Raw genomic sequence first — 17660 nt, 5'->3', positions numbered from 1 at the left:
CAACCCCCCTGGCGTTAATTCACCGATCAACCTGGATTTGAACTCAGGTTCCTAGGATCCCAAGCCGGCACCCTAACAGCTAAGCCAACACCAGGCTCTGCATGCATATGTTAGCAGGATTCAACTAAGCATGTGACCCTCTGCTTGCATCATTTGTTTGGTGCAGCTGTGCTGCGATTGCAGTCGGCCTTCCCCTGTATATTCACACAGAACCACCTTTAGAGGCCATTTTTCCCAGCAGAGCAGGGGTTGGCTTTTTTGGGGCACCTTGGTCCCCTTTTTTGAAGCAATGTTTTATGGCCAGATGCCCTTTCTGTTTCCAACCCTGTTAGTCGCCTCTTGCGACACAGGGAATTACCAGTGAACTGGTACTTAATTTGCCGACCTCGGAAGGATGACAGGCTGAGTCAACCCCCCTGGTGTTAATTCAGCGATCGACCGAGATTCGAACCCAGGATCCTAGGATCCCAAGCCGGCACCCGAGCCGCTAAGCCAACACCAGGATCTGAATGCATATGTTAGCAGGATTCAATTAAGCATGTGACCCTCTGCTTGCATCATTTGTTTGGTGTAGCTGTGTTGCGATTGCAGTAGGCCTACCCCTGTATATTCACACAGGAATATGCAATTTGGCCAGAACACTGCAGTCTCTACTTTTTTCAATAGGAACCATGTGATGTTTATCATCCTCCAGTAAATGCTGCAAATGGGGTAGCGAGCACAGCTTCCACTCTAAAATGACAGAATACTCATTGATGTAACAACCAGCCATCATACCACTCACCTGCCCATGGAGCATCAGCCCATTCGTTTTTAGTTGGGCTGGGATTTGAACGCAGGTTAGACAGCTCAAAGGTGAGTACACTACCTCTGTGCTCACTTATCAGTGTACATGTGTCTGCTTCCCTACAGATCTTGTATTCAGGGTCTGATTAAGAGTTTTTGGGGCCCTAGGCCATTTTATATGTTCAAGACCATATCCAATGATCTACTTGTCTATTCAAATTCAGTTATGTAGAAACTGGCGAAGACTTCATGCCGAAGCTTTAGGTGTGGGGCCCTTTCATGTGTGGGGCCTTAGGCCATGACCTAACCAGCCCTGCCTATATACATCAGTATGTTTACAGTTTGCTAACCAAGCTTGAGGCCCATAGATTGCTGGTACATTAAGTGGACTGGTATATAATTCTCAGCGTATCATTTTGTACACATTTGATGAGGCGACCATTTTTCCCGTGCTGTCCCTCCATATGGAGTACCACCATGTGTGTGTGTGTGTGCGTGTGCGTGTGCGCATCATGTGTACACAGGTTCACGCAATGCCTGTGAGAAGACTTCCTTTGCTTTCATACGGCAAGAGCTGCCAGTTCGATTGGCTAATATCATGAAGGAGATCAACCTTTTGCCTGATGAACTCCTGAGCACCACCCCAGTTCAATTAGTAAAGAGCTGGTAAGACCTCATTCATCCTCATTCTTCACCCAATAACTTCCAAGGTAACTTTCTCCCTCTTCTTTCCTACACTCATTCAACCATTTGGCTTACTTCATTCAGGCTTTCACTGGCCAGGTAAACGTATCATTTATTGGACACCATCCCTGATTTTTCTCTTCTTGTTCAGCTCTGAATTGGCCTGTTTGGCATTCCTACCTGAGTACTTCACCTGGGTCACGATACTGAGACTTCATAGCCTGGACATACACTAAAACAAAATATAAATAATGAAAGAGTACAACAAACTCTGCTCGTGTTAGTGTTTACCTGAGTTTCTGTTAGATACGCAATATCTTTGAAAACCAGGAAAACATGTTTACATGAAAAGGATTTTATTGGCAGTAATTCTGGAATTCCAGACTACCCTGTCTTTACAGGAATACTTTGACATTGTGCTGAGCAAAACGTTCTCTTTCCTGCCTGTTGTTTGTGAAATTGCGGTGACGTTTCAGCGAGACTGGCCAGAGGGATACAAACAACCACCCACCACACCACTCACTTCCACACCCATGTGATGAAACAACCTCACTGCACATGCGTGACCTTTACCCCACTTTTACAGAAGGAATGCAGTGTATTCCACTCTGTGCACAGCGAATGCTATTTTTTTTAATTTTTTTTGTTATTATTATTCTTCTTATTATTATTATTATCATAATTGTAACAGCGTAACAATTAGGGATTGTCCTGTGATTATATACGTGTTCAACTGATGCTCAATTTGCAATCAAATATGCTTTGGCACTGGTTGGGAATGTAAGAGGCCAATAGAAAGAACACCCGTAACACTGCCCCCCCCCCCCCCCACCTCTTCACCCCCCACTCTAAACCACACCCTCCTTACAATTCCCAGCCTTATCCAAGCCCAACTATACCCTTTCCAGGCAACCCCTCTATAAATGCTGCACTGTACAGCTGTCCCAACACATAGCTAATGTTTACAGGCCTTGCATAGCTACCATATCCATATTTTGTAATCCCATCTCCATTTACTTTGCTGGGATAGTTCTGTTTGCTTTCATTTATCAATTTTACAGAAATAGATTTAAATGTGTAACTCGGTTATCTTACGTTAAGAACCTTATGTTTTATGTTGTGGTGGCACATGTCATAATGACACGTTTTAAGTATAATGGGATCGTGTTGCCAGTGGATAACGTGCTTCGCACGTTAAGTTGTTGGACTGGAGCTATAAGGTACAACAAGCTGACGTGGTGGTGGTTTAGAACTTGGTGGTTGCTGTGTGGGGAGCAGCTTCCTCACGATAAATAAATTGACCAGGTAGTTCACATAAAAATGCAAATGGCCTTCTTCGGTTATGGAGGTCACAGGTAGCAAGCCAGGTAAGTTTGTGTTAAGGAACCTCCAAGAAGATCAAAGATGGTGCTATTCCTCGCCATACCTCTGAAACACCAGGATGGCAGTTTACAGCTGGGTCGAGATTTGAACCCAGGCTAGACAGCTTACAGGTGATTCTTTATACCTATAGGCCATCCTGCCACCCTACAAGCTGTTGCAGTCTGTGCCAAAATAGATGTTTCTCCACCCCAACCGACCAAACCGACCATGAACACAATTACAAGTCACATCAGAATTTTCCATCATCGTTTTGCTTCCCGGGTTCGTTGCTTCTTGCAGCCTCGGAAACATGTTCATACACGCATCGTCTTAGACAGGTCTGTCAGAGCAGGAAACTCATGTCCTTATCGTATCCATGTCCACTGTTGTATTCATTGCAGGTATGTGCAGAGTTTCATGGAGCTCGTGGATTATGAAAACGCAGACACCGAGAAACAAGATTGTTTGGACAGGTTTGTGGAACTTCGATTGTGTTCTGGGTTTGTAAACAATCAGGCTGGGATTGTAAACAGTCATTCTGGTTTTGCAAACAATCAATCTGGGTTTGTAAACAATCAATATGGGTTTGTAAACAATCAATCTGTGTTTGTAAAAAATTTGGTTTAAAACAATCGATCTGGGTTTGTAACAATCAATCTGGGTTTGTAACAATCAATCTGGGTTTGTAACAATCAATCTGGGTTTATAAACAATCAATCTGGGTTTATAAACAATCAATCTGGGTTTATAAACAATCAATCTGGGTTTATAAACAATCAATCTGGGTTTATAAACAATCAATCTGGGTTTATATCCCGGTGTGTACCCTGGTTAGAATAGGTACACCGTATCCCTGCGTGTCGTAAGAGGCGACAAAGAGGGTTGGCGTCAGGAAGGGCATCCAGCCATAAAAACATTGCCTCAAAAAGAGAACCATGACAATTACAACTACATATGGGCAGGGTACAGCCCGAAGTGGAGATCGGTTTCTGAGGTTTGGGACATGGAATGTAGGGACAATGACAGGGAGATCAGGAGAAGTGGTGGAAGTATTGGTCAGAAGAAGAGTGGACATATGTTGTGTGCAAGAGACAAGATGGAAGGGAAGTGGTGTGACAATGGTGAAGGGTAGGCAGGGACAGAAATACAAGTTTGTGTGGCAAGGGTGCCCGGAGGGCGTGAATGGTGTTGGTGTCCTGTTTTCTGAGGAGTTTGTAGACAGTGTGGTGAGTGTTACAAGAGTGAGTGATAGGTTGATGATGGTGAAAATGATGATTGGAAAGCTCTTGGTGAACGTCATCTCGGGATATGCTCCACAGGTTGGTTGGAGCGATGAAGAGAAGGACAAGTTCTGGTGTGCGATAGAGAAGCTGATGGAAAACGTGAAAGATGAGGAGGTTGTTGTGGGAGGAGGAGACCTAAATGGACATGCGGGAAGGAGTATGGACGGTTTTGAGGGAGTTCATGGGGGTTACGGATATGGTGTGAGAAATGGAGAAGGTGAAAGGATTTTGGAGTTTGCGAATGGAGCTGATTTGTTGATTTGTAATACTCAGTTCCAGAAAGAGGATAATAAGCTTGCTACATACACGTCAGGTGGGTCGACGACAACCGTTGACTACCTGATGGTGCGTAGGCGAGATAGGGGGCACCTCCGGGACACAAAGGTGATCCCGGGGGAGGAGGCTGTTTCACAGCACCATTTGGTTGTCTGTGACATAAGGGTGAAAGGTGCGAGGAGAGCTCGCCGGGTGAAGTACCAACCGAGAATGAAGGTGTGGAGGTTGAAAGAGGTGACAGTAAGGGAGGCATTAAAAGAGAGGCTGAGTAGGGTCGAGGAGGATGTGGTTGAGCTTGAACGTGGTTGGATGTCAATGAAAGATAGTCTGTTGGGAGCCGTTGGTGAGGTATGTGGATGGACAAAATGACCACCGAGGCACTCGGAAACATGGTGGTGGGATGATGAAGTTGGAAAGAGGATGGCCGACAAGAGGAAGAAGTTCAAGGAGTGGCAGAAGGTGAAGGGTACGGGAGCAGAAAAAGCAGTGCATCAAAGTTAGAAGGCTGCAAAGAAAGAGGTAGCAAAGGCGCAGGAGGCATAGAGGAAAATGTTCGGAGAATGCTTGGATTCGGAAGAGGGTCAGAGAGCGGTATTCAGGATTGCAAAGCAGACAGCGAAAGAGAGGCGTGATGTGATGGGGGTGAGTTGCTTGAAGGATGAAGTGGGACAAATCGTTGTGAACCCAGATGGAATTAAAGGAAGATGGAAAAGATATATGGAAATGCTGTTGAATACAGAGAATGAATGGGATGGCAACATAGAGAGTAACCCAGTTTTAGGACCGGCAGAGAAGATAACTGAGAAGGAAGTTGAGGAAGCGATAAAAGCAATGAAGAGTAGAAAAGCGGGAGGGCCGACGGGAGTTGTGGGAGATATGTTGAAGGCAGCAGGAAGTTGGGGTGTGAAGAGAATGACAGAGATCTGTAATCTGGCGGTGAAAGAAGGCCGCATTCCGGTGGATTGGGAACTGAGTACCCTCGTTCCTCTATACAAGGGGAAAGGTGACCCTCTGGAGTGTGGCTCGTACCGAGCGATAAAGTTATTGGAGCATGGAATGAAGGTATTGGAAAGGGTGTTGGAGAGGAGGACAAGGAAGAAGGTGAAGATCGACGAAATGCAGTTTGGATTTATGCCAGGAAGAGGAACGACAGACGTGCTCTTTATTGTGAGGCAGTTGCAGGAGAAGTTCATGGATTTGAGGAAGAAGTTGTTTCTTGGGTTTGTTGATCTGGAGAAAGCATTCGATAGGGTTCCACGCGAAGTATTGACATGGGCATTGAGGAAGTTAGAAGTGGAGGAATGGTTGATCAGTGTAGTGATGGCAATGTACAAAAGAGCGCGCACAGCTGTAAGAAAGGAAGGACGGGAACAGTGGTGAGTTTGAGGTGAAGGTGGGAGTGCATCAGGGGTCGGTACTAAGTCCACTACTATTTGTAGCTGTGATGGAGGTGCTGGCTCAGAACGTAAAGGAGGGTTTACCGTGGGAGTTGTTGTATGCAGATGATCTGGTGTTGATTGCGGAAAGTATGGATGGACTGAAGGAAAAGATGAACAAGTGGAAGGAATGTATGGAGACAAAAGGTCTGAAGGTGAATATAGGAAAGACGAAGACGAAGGTGATGGCAAGTGGTAAAGCATGTGGTGAGGTGGAAAGAACTGGGAAGTGGCCATGTTCTGTGTGCAGGAAGGGTGTCGGAGTGAACTCCAATCAATGTACAATGTGCGCTGAGTGGGTTCATCAAAAATGTAGCGGTCTGAGAGGGTCATTAACCAGTGTGGCAGCTACATTCAAATGTAAGGTGTGCACAGAGGGAGCTGCAGATGGAGGAAATGTTGAGTTGGATCTTGGAGACGGCGTGAAGCTGGAAGGTGTGAAAACATTTTGCTACCTCGGAGACATGCTGAATGGAGAAGGTGGATCAGACTCGGCAACGGTTGCTGGAGTGAGATGTGCATGGAAGAAGTTTCGGGAACTGAGTGGCGTGCTGATGAGGAGGGGAGTGTCGTTGAAGCTGAAGGGAAAGGTGTATGCTGCATGTGTGAGAAGTGCTATGATTTATGAGAGCGAGACATGGGTCATGAATGTAGAGCAGCAACGAAGGCTGGAAAGGGTGGAAATGCGAATGGTTCGGTGGATGTGTGGAGTATCGTTGAGAGAGAGGAAGACAAATGATGAATTGCGAAAGATGATGGGAATAGAGCCTGTGATTGATGCTGTGAAGAGGAACAGGTTGAGATGGTTTGGTCATGTGTTGAGGAAGGATGAAAGTGACTGGTTGAGGAGAGTGATGGAAATGAATGTAGAAGGAAGTAGAGAACGGGGAAGACCGAGAAAGACTTGGCTGAAGATGGTGGAAGAAGAAATGCGGGCAAGGGGGTTAACGAGGAGAGATGCAGAAAATAGGGCAAAATGGAGAAGATTGTCATGGGGACCGCAAGGCTAACCCCCGCTCTAGCAGGGAAAATGGCCTTAAAATGCATGTTGTTGTTGTTGTAATCTGGGTTTATAAACAATCAATCTGGGTTTATAAACAATCAATCTGGGTTTATAAACAATCAATCTGGGTTTATAAACAATCAATCTGGGTTTATAAACAATCAAAATGGGTTTATAAACAATCAATCTGGGTTTACAAACAATCAATCTGGGTTTATATACAATCAATCTGGGTTTATGAACAATCAATCTGGGTTTATGAACAATCAATTTGGGTTTATGAACAATCAATCTGGGTTTATAAACAATCAATCTGGGTTTATAAATAATCAATCTGGGTTTGTAGACAATCAATCTGGGTTTGTAGACAAACTGGGTTTATAACAATCAATCTGGGTTTCTAACAATCAATCTGGGTTTGTAGACAATCAATCTGGGTTTGTAGACAAACTGGGTTTATAACAATCAATCTGGGTTTCTAACAATCAATCTGGGTTTATAACAATCAATCTGGGTTTGTAGACAATCAATCTGGGTTTGTAGACAATCAATCTGGGTTTGTAACACTCAATCTGGGTTTGTAACAATCAATCTGGGATTGTAACAATCAATTTGGGTTTGTAACAATCAATTTGGGTTTGTAACAATAAATTTAGGATTGTAACAATCAATCTGGGTTTGTAACAATCAATCTGGGTTTGTAACAATCAATCTGGGTTTATAAAAAAATCAATCTGGGTTTATAAACAATCAATCTGGGTTTGTTTCAATCAATCTGGGTTTGTAACAATCAATCTGGGTTTGCAAACACTCAAACATGAGTTCCCATAATGCCAAGGCAGGCTACAAGCTGCAATTTAAATCAGTTTAATCAATTCCACGATGCATTTACGCTGACCTTTTATACTAGAATAAAATTATGTCGTATCAAAAGTACTTCCCCTTGAATAATGCATGGAATGGTCTTCCAGGAAAAGTAGTGGGTGTTGTGAATAGACTTAAATGGGTATTAGATAGGTACCTGGATGCATTGAGGAAAAGAAAGGTATGGGGACATTGGCAGGACTTGGCGGAAGCTTGTGTGTGGATGAGCGATGGATTCTGGGATTGGTACAGCGCAGGCATGATGGGCCGAATCTCCCTCTCCTTTGCCAAAGTTCCTTGGGCGTATCCTCGAGATGGTTACAGTCTAACTGTTTTAAATCATGAAACCGATTTAATTGACGCACATGTAAATGCATGAACTGGACGTACAAGTGTGAATGGGATACAAGATTGTGTGATATTCATGAGTCTTGTTCAAAATAATAACCATTGTTCCCCTTTTGTGCCTACACATGGGACCAGCTTTTCAGAAACATTGGTCAAGATACGCAACCGACACAATGACGTCGTGCCCACAATGGCAGAGGGAGTAATTGAGTACAAGGAACAATTTGGGGTGGACCCCGTGACCAGCCAAAATGTGCAATACTTCATGGATCGTTTCTACATGAGCCGGATATCCATCCGCATGATCATCAACCACCACTGTAAGTCCACTAGGTATCTTATCATGACTAGGAAAGTATTTCTGAGAAGAATATATTTATTTATTTCTTTGTTTGTTTATTTATTTTAAGTAAAAAAGGTTCTGCTGCCGAAGGAGTTGCATAGGCTCCTATTAAGCATGGGCTCAGTAGAGCTACAGCGCCCTACATCTCCATAGGATTGTACTGCTAATAGGTGGAGCCTATGCAACTGTTAAGCCAGCACAGCCTTTTTTACATTTAAATTTCCTGGCTGTTCTCAGAACTGTTTTGTATTCAAATGTGAAATGCAGTGTCTGTACATTCGGTTGTCTCCCATTTCCGGTGGCCACTTCCCGCGCTGCTTTTGAAAAGCTTCACATGCAGGTAAAGTTCAACAATCAACCAGAAAAAGAGCATTATATCAAACGAGATACATTCTAAATATATTGTTGTGGTTTTGGAATAAAGGATAATTCCCCCTCATAGGTAGACGCACCACAACATGAAGCCTCACGATAGTTCAGTTATTTCTTAGTGAATGTAAGCGTAGTCCTGTCCTGTGTTAGTTTTGCATTGAGCAGGCCCGTCAGTGGGGCGGTCTTTTGGCGATAGCATGCCACGTGGCAGGCCTGAACAAGTCTGGCGAGGCCGAAGGGGAGGCGCTGCAGGAGGGAGTGGCCTGTAAGCAATGAGCCGCCAATCAGGGCTCGAGGGGAGTGGCTAACCACGACGATGAGAGGTGGGGTTTGGAACATTCGAGTGAGACTGTGGGGCGGGGCCATAAAACCCTGCTCCGAACCCCCCCACGTCAGTCAGAGCCGGAGAGTATCGTGAGTTCAAGTTCCCGATGAGACGAGAGATGAGGTCCCTGTGAGACGAGAGTTCCCTGTGAGACGAGAGTTTCCTGTGAGACGAGAGTTTCCTGTGAGACGAGAGTTCCCTGTGAGACGAGAGTTCCCTGTGAGACGAGAGTTCCCTGTGAGACGAGAGTTCCCTGTGAGACGAGAGTTCCCTGTGAGACGAGAGTTCCCTGTGAGACGAGAGTTCCCTGTGAGACGAGAGTTCCCTGTGAGACGAGAGTTCCCTGTGAGACGAGAGTTCCCTGTGAGACGAGAGTTCCCTGTGAGACGAGAGTTCCCTGTGAGACGAGAGTTCCCTGTGAGACGAGAGTTCCCTGTGAGACGAGAGTTCCCTGTGAGACGAGAGTTCCCTGTGAGACGAGAGTTCCCTGTGAGACGAGAGTTCCCTGTGAGACGAGAGTTCCCTGTGAGACGAGAGTTCCCTGTGAGACGAGAGTTCCCTGTGAGACGAGAGTTCCCTGTGAGACGAGAGTTCCCTGTGAGACGAGAGTTCCCTGTGAGACGAGAGTTCCCTGTGAGACGAGAGTTCCCTGTGAGACGAGAGTTCCCTGTGAGACGAGAGTTCCCTGTGAGACGAGAGTTCCCTGTGAGAGTGAGTGGAGGTGAGTTGAGCTTGAGAACGCACGAGAACGCGCCGCAGAACGAGTGCATTGAATTGCCGGTGATCGAGATTGTACACGAACATTCCCCGAGCCCCGTGCCCTGCGCTCTGCGCTGTATTAATCGCGCGCTCGAGAGGACGACCAGTGCCGGGCCACAGACGTGCGATCTCCTCCTGCCTGCCTTCTCCTGCATACGTGCGGTGACCGCCAGAGAGCCACGCCGGGCGAGCTGCCCCGGAGCGACCGACGGCAAAGTGCGTCTGGCGCGCAAACTTCTTCTCTTTTTCTCCCCGTGTGCGTGAGTGGGCCCTGTGTCTGGAGTTAAGTTAAGATTGATTAAACTTCTGCTCTGTGTCCCCTTTCCTTCTGCGAATCATTGTACATAAATAATAAATCATGTTATTCCTCTGATTTGACCGTTCCCGTCCCTTCCATCCATTGGCCTCACATGGTACGACTAGAACCGCTCGAATCAGGTTCCATAAAATTAACGGCATGAGTCACGTGATACGCATACCGCTTGGCGTACTCGATTAAGCATGGCTTGTGCGAGGTTCGGTCCCCGCTTTCGTGGCAGCGTGGGTTAAAGGTATGTGCGACGTTGACGCGACACCCTTTTTCACGCTTGCTCCGGAAGTGGCAATTCGGCCTCGTGGACACGAAGACCCATGGGGGAAAAAGGGGTTTAATCCCCCCTTTGTCACGGGAACGGGCTTCGGGAGATCCGCAACAGTATAAATACAACATGGAATCGCAGTTTGTTTATTGACAGTGCATTAAGATATGAACTGGGCTGACAGGATGGCCTAGATCCCTAGAGGTATGCACACTTACCTTGAAGCTGCTTAGATAGCCTGGGGTCGAATCCTGACCCAGCCATAAACTGTCATCCTGGTGTTTCACAGGCAGGGTAATTCAAATGTGTGTGCCATCCCTCCGATGGACATACAACTGGGCGTACCATCCAGCAATATTAATTGTTGGACATTAAAGATCCTCACGGTGTCCTTTGCGCCGACACCTTAGCCAAATTCCTGCCCGAACTACTGCTGTGAAGGCAATTGCAAACCTAGCAGTATAACTAACGCTCTGTGACACAGTACCAGTATGCAAGGATTATCACAACGTCTTTGAACGAAGGTTGTAGTGCAAGGCAGTTATTTAATTCAAGAAAAAAACCTCCATCCATTTGGCATTGTGACATAAAAACAATGTTTCATAATAAGCTTCAAAAAGTTCCAAAATAAGCTTAAATTTAATTCTCGTTGGACTCGATGACATAAGTACCCTGCGCTCGCAAAGCAAGAAGCGGGGTTAAGCAATCGCGCGCGTCCATACGTATGTACAGTCACGTGAAAAAGTAAGTACACCCCATGTAAAGTTTTGACTTTTTCAACATATTTCAACATACAGCTATTTGATCTTCATTTCAACAATATTGAGAGATAAAGGTGATATAATATAACAAATATCATGAAACATTTACATTTTGTAGTCCATTGTATAATTTAAATAAACATAAATGCAAATTTCGCATGTGGAAAAAGTAAGTACACCCTTGGCTCTAATAGGTGGTATTGTCCCCTTTGGCAGAAACAACCTCAAGTAGGCGTTTCTTCTCACTGTCTACCAGTCTCTGACATCGACTGGAAGAAATTTTTGCCCACTCCTCCATGCAGAATTCTTGCAGCTGTGCGATGTTTGAGGGGTTTCTTGCATGCACAGCTCATTTCAAATCCCCACACAACATCTCGATGGGATTTAGATCCGGGCTTTGACTTGGCCATTCCAGAACCCTCCGTTTCATTCTTTTCAGCCATTCCTTTGTGGATTTACTGGTATGTTTAGGGTCATTGTCATGTTGCAAGGTCCACCTTCGATTGAGCTTCAACTTGCCGACAGATGGCCTCACATTATCCTCAAGCACCCTCTGGTACAATTAAGAATTCATAGTGGATTATGTGATGGTGAGCTGCCCAGGCCCTGATACAGCAAAGCTGCCCCAAACCATAATATTTCCACCACCATGCTTTACAGTTGGTATCAGGTTCTTGTGTAGTCAAATGCTGTCTTTGGTTTTCGCCAACTCTAGCCAAATAGCTCTACCTTTGACTCATCTGTCCAGAGCACATTGTTCCAGAAGTGATGGTCTTTGTCTTGGTGTTCATTGGCAAACTTTAGTCTTGCCCTGGTGGTCTTTCTGGACAGCAAAGGTTTCCTCCTGGCACACCTCCCATGTAGATCAAATTTTTGCAGCCTCTTTCTAATGGTAGACTCGTGCACCTTGACATCAACAGTGGCAAGAGCTACCTGAAGGTCCCGTGATGACATTCTGGGGGTTCTTGGAGACTTCTTTCAGCATCTTGCGGTCTGCTCTTGGGCTGAACTTGCTGGGGCGGCCTGGCCTGAACAAGTTGACAGTTGTTTGGAATCTTCTCCACTTGTACATGATCTTCCGGACAGTCGAATTATTGATTTCAAATTGTTTGGATATCTTTTTAAATCCCCTCCCAGATTCGTAGGCATCTATAACCTTCTTTCTGAAGGCCTCAGAGAGCTCTTTTGATCTAGGCATGGTGACGCCGCACACTTCAACTACAAAGAGCAAACCAAACTAAAAGTCTGAGGTTTAAATAAGACAGGTTCCTCCAAGATCCTCTCTAACGATGTTCTAATCATTTGCACCTGAGCTGGTGCACCTGATTCTAATTATAGGTATTTGAAGTCGTGATAAATGCAGGGGTGTACTTACTTTTTCCATTTGCAAAATTTGCATGAATGTTTATTTAAATTATGCAATGGGACTACAAAATGTAAATGTTTCATGATATTTGTTATATTATATCACCTATATCTATCAATATTGTTGAAATGAAGATCAAATAGCTGTATGTTGAAATATGTTGAAAAAGTCAAAACTTTACATGGGGTGTACTTACTTTTTCACGTGACTGTATGTCGTATTTACGAATATCATATGTACGTATGTTGTACGTACATATGTCATACGTATGTCATACGTGAGTGTCTGCATTTTTGTCCCCCGTCGCTCAGCGGAGCGAAAGGGGGACTATGGCTTTCCCCTCCGTGCGTGCGTGCATGCGGCGTGCGTGCGTGCGTAAGCGAAGGACCGCATTTGAATTTGGTGTGAGGGTGCAACCCACGTTAAAATCCAAGATGGCCGCCGCCATGTATGTCTGATGCCATGTAGGTCTGAACCTTGTAACCTGCATATCTTGAAAAATAAGCGAAGTACCAACTTCTAATCTGGTGTGTGGGTGTATCTAGGCATAAGGAAGAACGCTATTAAAAATTGGGTCGCCACGTCAAAATCCAAGATGGCCACCGCCATGTATGTCTGAACCTTGTGAGATGAATATCTTGAAAAATAAGCGAAGTACCAACTACTAATCTGGTGTTTGGGTGTATCTCGGCATAAGGACGAACGCTATTGAAAATTGGGTCGCCACGTCAAAATCCAAGATGGCCGCCACGATGTATGTCCGACACTTGTGAGATGAATATCTTGAAAAATAAGCGAAATACCAACTTCTAATTTGGTGTGTGGGTGTATCTCGCCATATGGAAGAACGCTATTGAAAATTGGGTCGCCACGTCAAAATCCAAGATGGCCGCCACCATATATATGTCTGACCTTTGTGAGCGAAATATCTTGAAAAATAAGCGAAGTACCAACTTCTAATCTTGTGTGTGGGTGTATCCAGGCATAAGGAAGAATGCTATTGAAAATTGGGTCGCCATGTCAAAATCCAAGATGGCCGCCGCCATGTATGTCCGAACCTTGTGAGATGAATATCTTGAAAAATAAGCGAAGTACCAACTTCTAATTTGGTGTGTGGGTGTATCTCGCCATAAGGAAGAACGCTATTGAAAATTGGGTCGCCACGTCAAAATCCAAGATGGCCGCCACCATATATATGTCTGAACCTTGTGAGCGAAATATCTCGAAAAATAAGCGAAGTACCAACTTCTAATCTGGTGTGTGGGTGTATCTAGGCACACGGAAGAACGCTGTTTAAAATTGGGTCGCCACGTCAAAATCCAAGATGGCCGCCGCCATGTATGTCTGAATCTTGTGAGAAGAATATCTTGAAAGATAAGCGAAGTACCAACTTCTAATTTGGTGTGTGGGTGAATCTCGGCATAAGGAAGACCGCTATTGTAAAGTGGGTCGCCACGTCAAAATCCAGGACAGCCGCCACCATATATATATGTCTGAACCTTGTGAGTGAAATATCTTGAAAAATAAGCGAAGTACCTCCTGGTGTGTGGGTGTATCTAGGCATAAGGAAGAACGCTATTGAAAATGGGGTCGCCACGTCAAAATCCAAGATGGCCGCCTCCATGTTTGTCTGACCCTTGTGAGCGAAATATCATATCATAGCATGTTTTCTTCGTGTTCCACTTTGTCAACTCACATCACTTCCCCGACGGGGGACCTAGGCGTAACGCTTGTTAAAATTCATTTTCCTGGGAAACGTTGGTCCAATTGACACGAAATTTTCAACATTGGATCACCCCCGCCTGTGTAATTTTTGTCATAATCTTGACATCGCAGGTGACGTGGTACGGATGCCATCTTGGAAAAACGTTGCACCTCCATATCTCCGCAATCGCTCAATTAAAAAAATTGGAACATGCCTCATTGTCAAGTCCTCCCAATGGGGAATAAGATATGTTAATAATGATGTCATTAGTGCCTTCATTATGACGTTATAATTCGACAAGTACAACGCTTGATCTGATCAGTATAAATTTTTTTCTCTGCAACTGTTAGTCCGATAGACATGAAATTTTCACCATAGGAGCGCCTCCTTCTGTATAAATTTTAGTTAATTATGGCATTGTAGGTCATGTGATACAGGCACTATCTTGGAAAAGCTGAAAAACGTTGCCTCTCTATATCTCCAAAACCGCTACATGTTAAAAATTGAAACTTGGCTCATTGGAAATAACTGCATGTCTACATGGAGAATAAGTGTTGTTAATGAATATGTCATTTATCCCTGGTGTTGGGCTAGCGGCTAGGGTGCCGGCTTAGGATCCTAGGATCCTGGGTTCGAATCTCGGTCGATCGCCGAATTAATGCCAGGGGGGTTGACTCAGCCTGTCATCCTTCCGAGGTCGGCTAATTGAGTACCAGTTCACTGGTAATTCCCTGTTTGTCGTTGAAGGCGGCAAAAAGGGTTGGCGTCAGGAAGGGCATCCGGCCGTAAAACATTGCTTCAAAAAGGGGACCAAAAAACAACAACTACCACGGTCCCCGAAAAGGCCAACCCCCGCTTTGCGGGGAAAAATGGCCTCTAAACGGTGGTTTTTAATGAATATGTCATTGGTGCCTTAATTATGTGTCATAATTCAACAAGTGCAATGCTTAGTCTGATCAATTTGAAATTTATTGAGCGTGATCTACGCAACAATTATATTAGAGAATGTAAATTTATGCTGTAATTAGTCACGTGGTCTGGCAGCCATATTGGATTAAAGGAAAAAAAACTTCAAAAACATTACAGTTGGCTCGCACCAAGTTGACTGCGCAGTATAAGTATTCTATGAATACCATCTAGTTCATTAAGAAACAAGGAGTCTGGCATTTCAAACTTCTGCCAAATACTGTAATGAGGTTTGTGAAAGACTAAATATGCTGCGTGTTGCTTCCTTTCTTGATGATCAACGTTGAAAAGGGATAGCGCATGGGAATATAAAGAGATGGGGGGAGGGGTGTTTAGGGGGGTGGTGGAGAGAAGGGGAGGGGAGTGAGAGGGGCGGTTGTGTGAGAGAGGGGGGGGGAGGGGACAAGAGAGAGGAGTGGGAGAGAGGGGAGGATGAGAGAGAGGGGAGGATGAGAGAGAGGGGAGGATGAGAGAGAGGGGAGGATGAGAGAGAGGGGAGTGGATGAGAGAGAGGGGAGTGGATGAGAGAGAGGGGAGTGGAAGAGAGAAAGGGGAGTGGAAGAGAGAGAGGGGAGTGGAAGAGAGAGAGGGGAGTGGAAGAGAGAGAGGGGAGTGGAAGAGAGAGAGGGGAGTGGAAGAGAGAGAGGGGAGTGGAAGAGAGAGAGGGGAGTGGAAGAGAGAGAGGGGAGTGGAAGAGAGAGAGGGGAGTGGAAGAGAGAGAGGGGAGTGGAAGAGAGAGAGGGGAGTGGAAGAGAGAGAGGGGAGTGGAAGAGAGAGAGGGGAGTGGAAGAGAGGAGTGGAAGAGAGGAGAAGGGTGAGAGGGAGATAGGGAGTGGGGCGAGAGAGAATGGAGGGGGAAGAGAGAGAGGGATGGAGGAGAAGAGAGAGGGGTGGAGAGGGAGGGGAGTGGGAGAAAGAAGGGAGGATGGAGGGGGGAGAGGGTGGAGGGTGGAGGGTGGAGGGGAGAGAGGGGGGAGAGCGTGGAGGGGAGGGAGAGAGTGGAGGGGTGTTAAGGGGAGGAGGATAGAGGGGAATGGGAGAAGAGAGTAGGGAGAAAGGTCTGTTGTCTGTCACTATTGTATGCTCCCCTTGCATCCCTTCCCTCACTTCAAATGGCACCACAGTGTGGAAGTGTAAATTTATGAAGCAAGTAATTTCTATGAGCCACAACCTGCTTTCCTAGTGTGCAAGTTTTTTTTGTGGTTTCCATGCAGAATCTGGGATTTCCTACAGTTGGCAAGTTATCTCCGACACTGACCAAATTCGTTGCTCGAGAAAAGAAAAAATTCTTAGTGGAGGCAATGCTGGACCACATATTGTCATGACAAAATCATTTATGACTGAGGGTAATATGATTACATATGTGATGTTCTTTTGAAATAATGTAATGTTGGATTTAGTATGTCTAATTGAAGTTCCATGAGTTTCATAAGTAAAGATATTGTTTTTTTCTTGGTATGGCTGACAGTTGGCATCGCAATGTCTGAGTAAATTAGTATTCAGAACTGTCCATTGTTTGGTGAAAACTAATTACCATTGATGCTTGCTTGCCAAGGCGCTTGGTAAACAATTGTTCGTTATGACAAATCGTCTCATTACGAGGTCTGAAAACTACCATTGTTTTAATAAATTAGATGTAAATATTTGTAAGGTGTGTCCCCTCCCACTTTTGCCTACGTGACTTCTGGGGGATGGTAATTCACGTATCCATCCTCAACTTAATGTTACAACTAGGTTTTGAGAAAATTGTGTATAGAACTATAAAAATTGCGTGCAGTATTGAGTTTTAAAACAAAACTAAACTGAACAACGGTTCGGAAATAATATACCTGTAATTCATATAATTGCATGTAGGTTTACTCCATCCGGGTAGCTATCTCTGGGAATTGTCAGCGTTCTCAGTAAAATCTTTCAAAATAATGATAATTAAACACTGAATCAAAATAGCTTATTAGTATTTGATAAAGGTTAGTCTAAAATATAAAATCCTATAAAAAATCCATGTAGGCTAGCTCTCTCTGGCTCTCTGATATCGGTTCATACCTCTTACTTATGAGGGAAAAGATGAGTTTGCAGATTGAAAAAGGATGTGATTGTCATAGCTACTGAGTGACCTTTTGATTAAATAAGGACTTTCTTATTGTATGCCTGTTTTTATATTTTCTAAATATTAAACCATAAAGTTAATGTCCCTGCAATGGCATTATAAAACGTTGCTGCAAAGTTATAATAACGTTAACGCAACGTTATGATTGATAGAGTCTTGGCGCCGAAGAGTCTGGACCAACACATTCTTCTCATTAAAGAATTTGAAAATGCAGATCTGCTCTCAGCGGGGATTACTCTCATCTCAATATTTCACTCGACCAATCACATTGTATCCCCCGATCCTTGCTCCCTCCCACCCAAACTTTGCCCAACCAATCATACTGCTCTCCTCCCC

At 44.8% G+C, this 17660-nt stretch overlaps 1 protein-coding gene across 2 annotated transcripts in view; it reads left to right on the top strand.

The window, feature by feature from the left end:
• LOC137429638 (pyruvate dehydrogenase (acetyl-transferring) kinase isozyme 1, mitochondrial) overlaps nt 1-17660 on the top strand; it is an 80278-nt gene that overhangs the window by 31504 nt on the left and 31114 nt on the right. For both annotated transcript variants that reach the window (XM_078779664.1, XM_078779665.1), the window contains exons 2-4: nt 1311-1452; nt 3234-3305; nt 8178-8362. In XM_078779664.1, coding sequence (XP_078635790.1) covers nt 1311-1452; nt 3234-3305; nt 8178-8362 — 399 coding nt within the window. The remainder of the gene's footprint in view (nt 1-1310; nt 1453-3233; nt 3306-8177; nt 8363-17660) is intronic.

This window comes from Myxine glutinosa, chromosome 6, assembly GCF_964187855.1.
Source record: "Myxine glutinosa chromosome 6, kmMyxGlut1.1, whole genome shotgun sequence".
NCBI classification, from domain to species: Eukaryota; Metazoa; Chordata; class Myxini; order Myxiniformes; family Myxinidae; genus Myxine; species Myxine glutinosa.
This window is presented reverse-complemented; position numbering and strand designations above follow the sequence as displayed.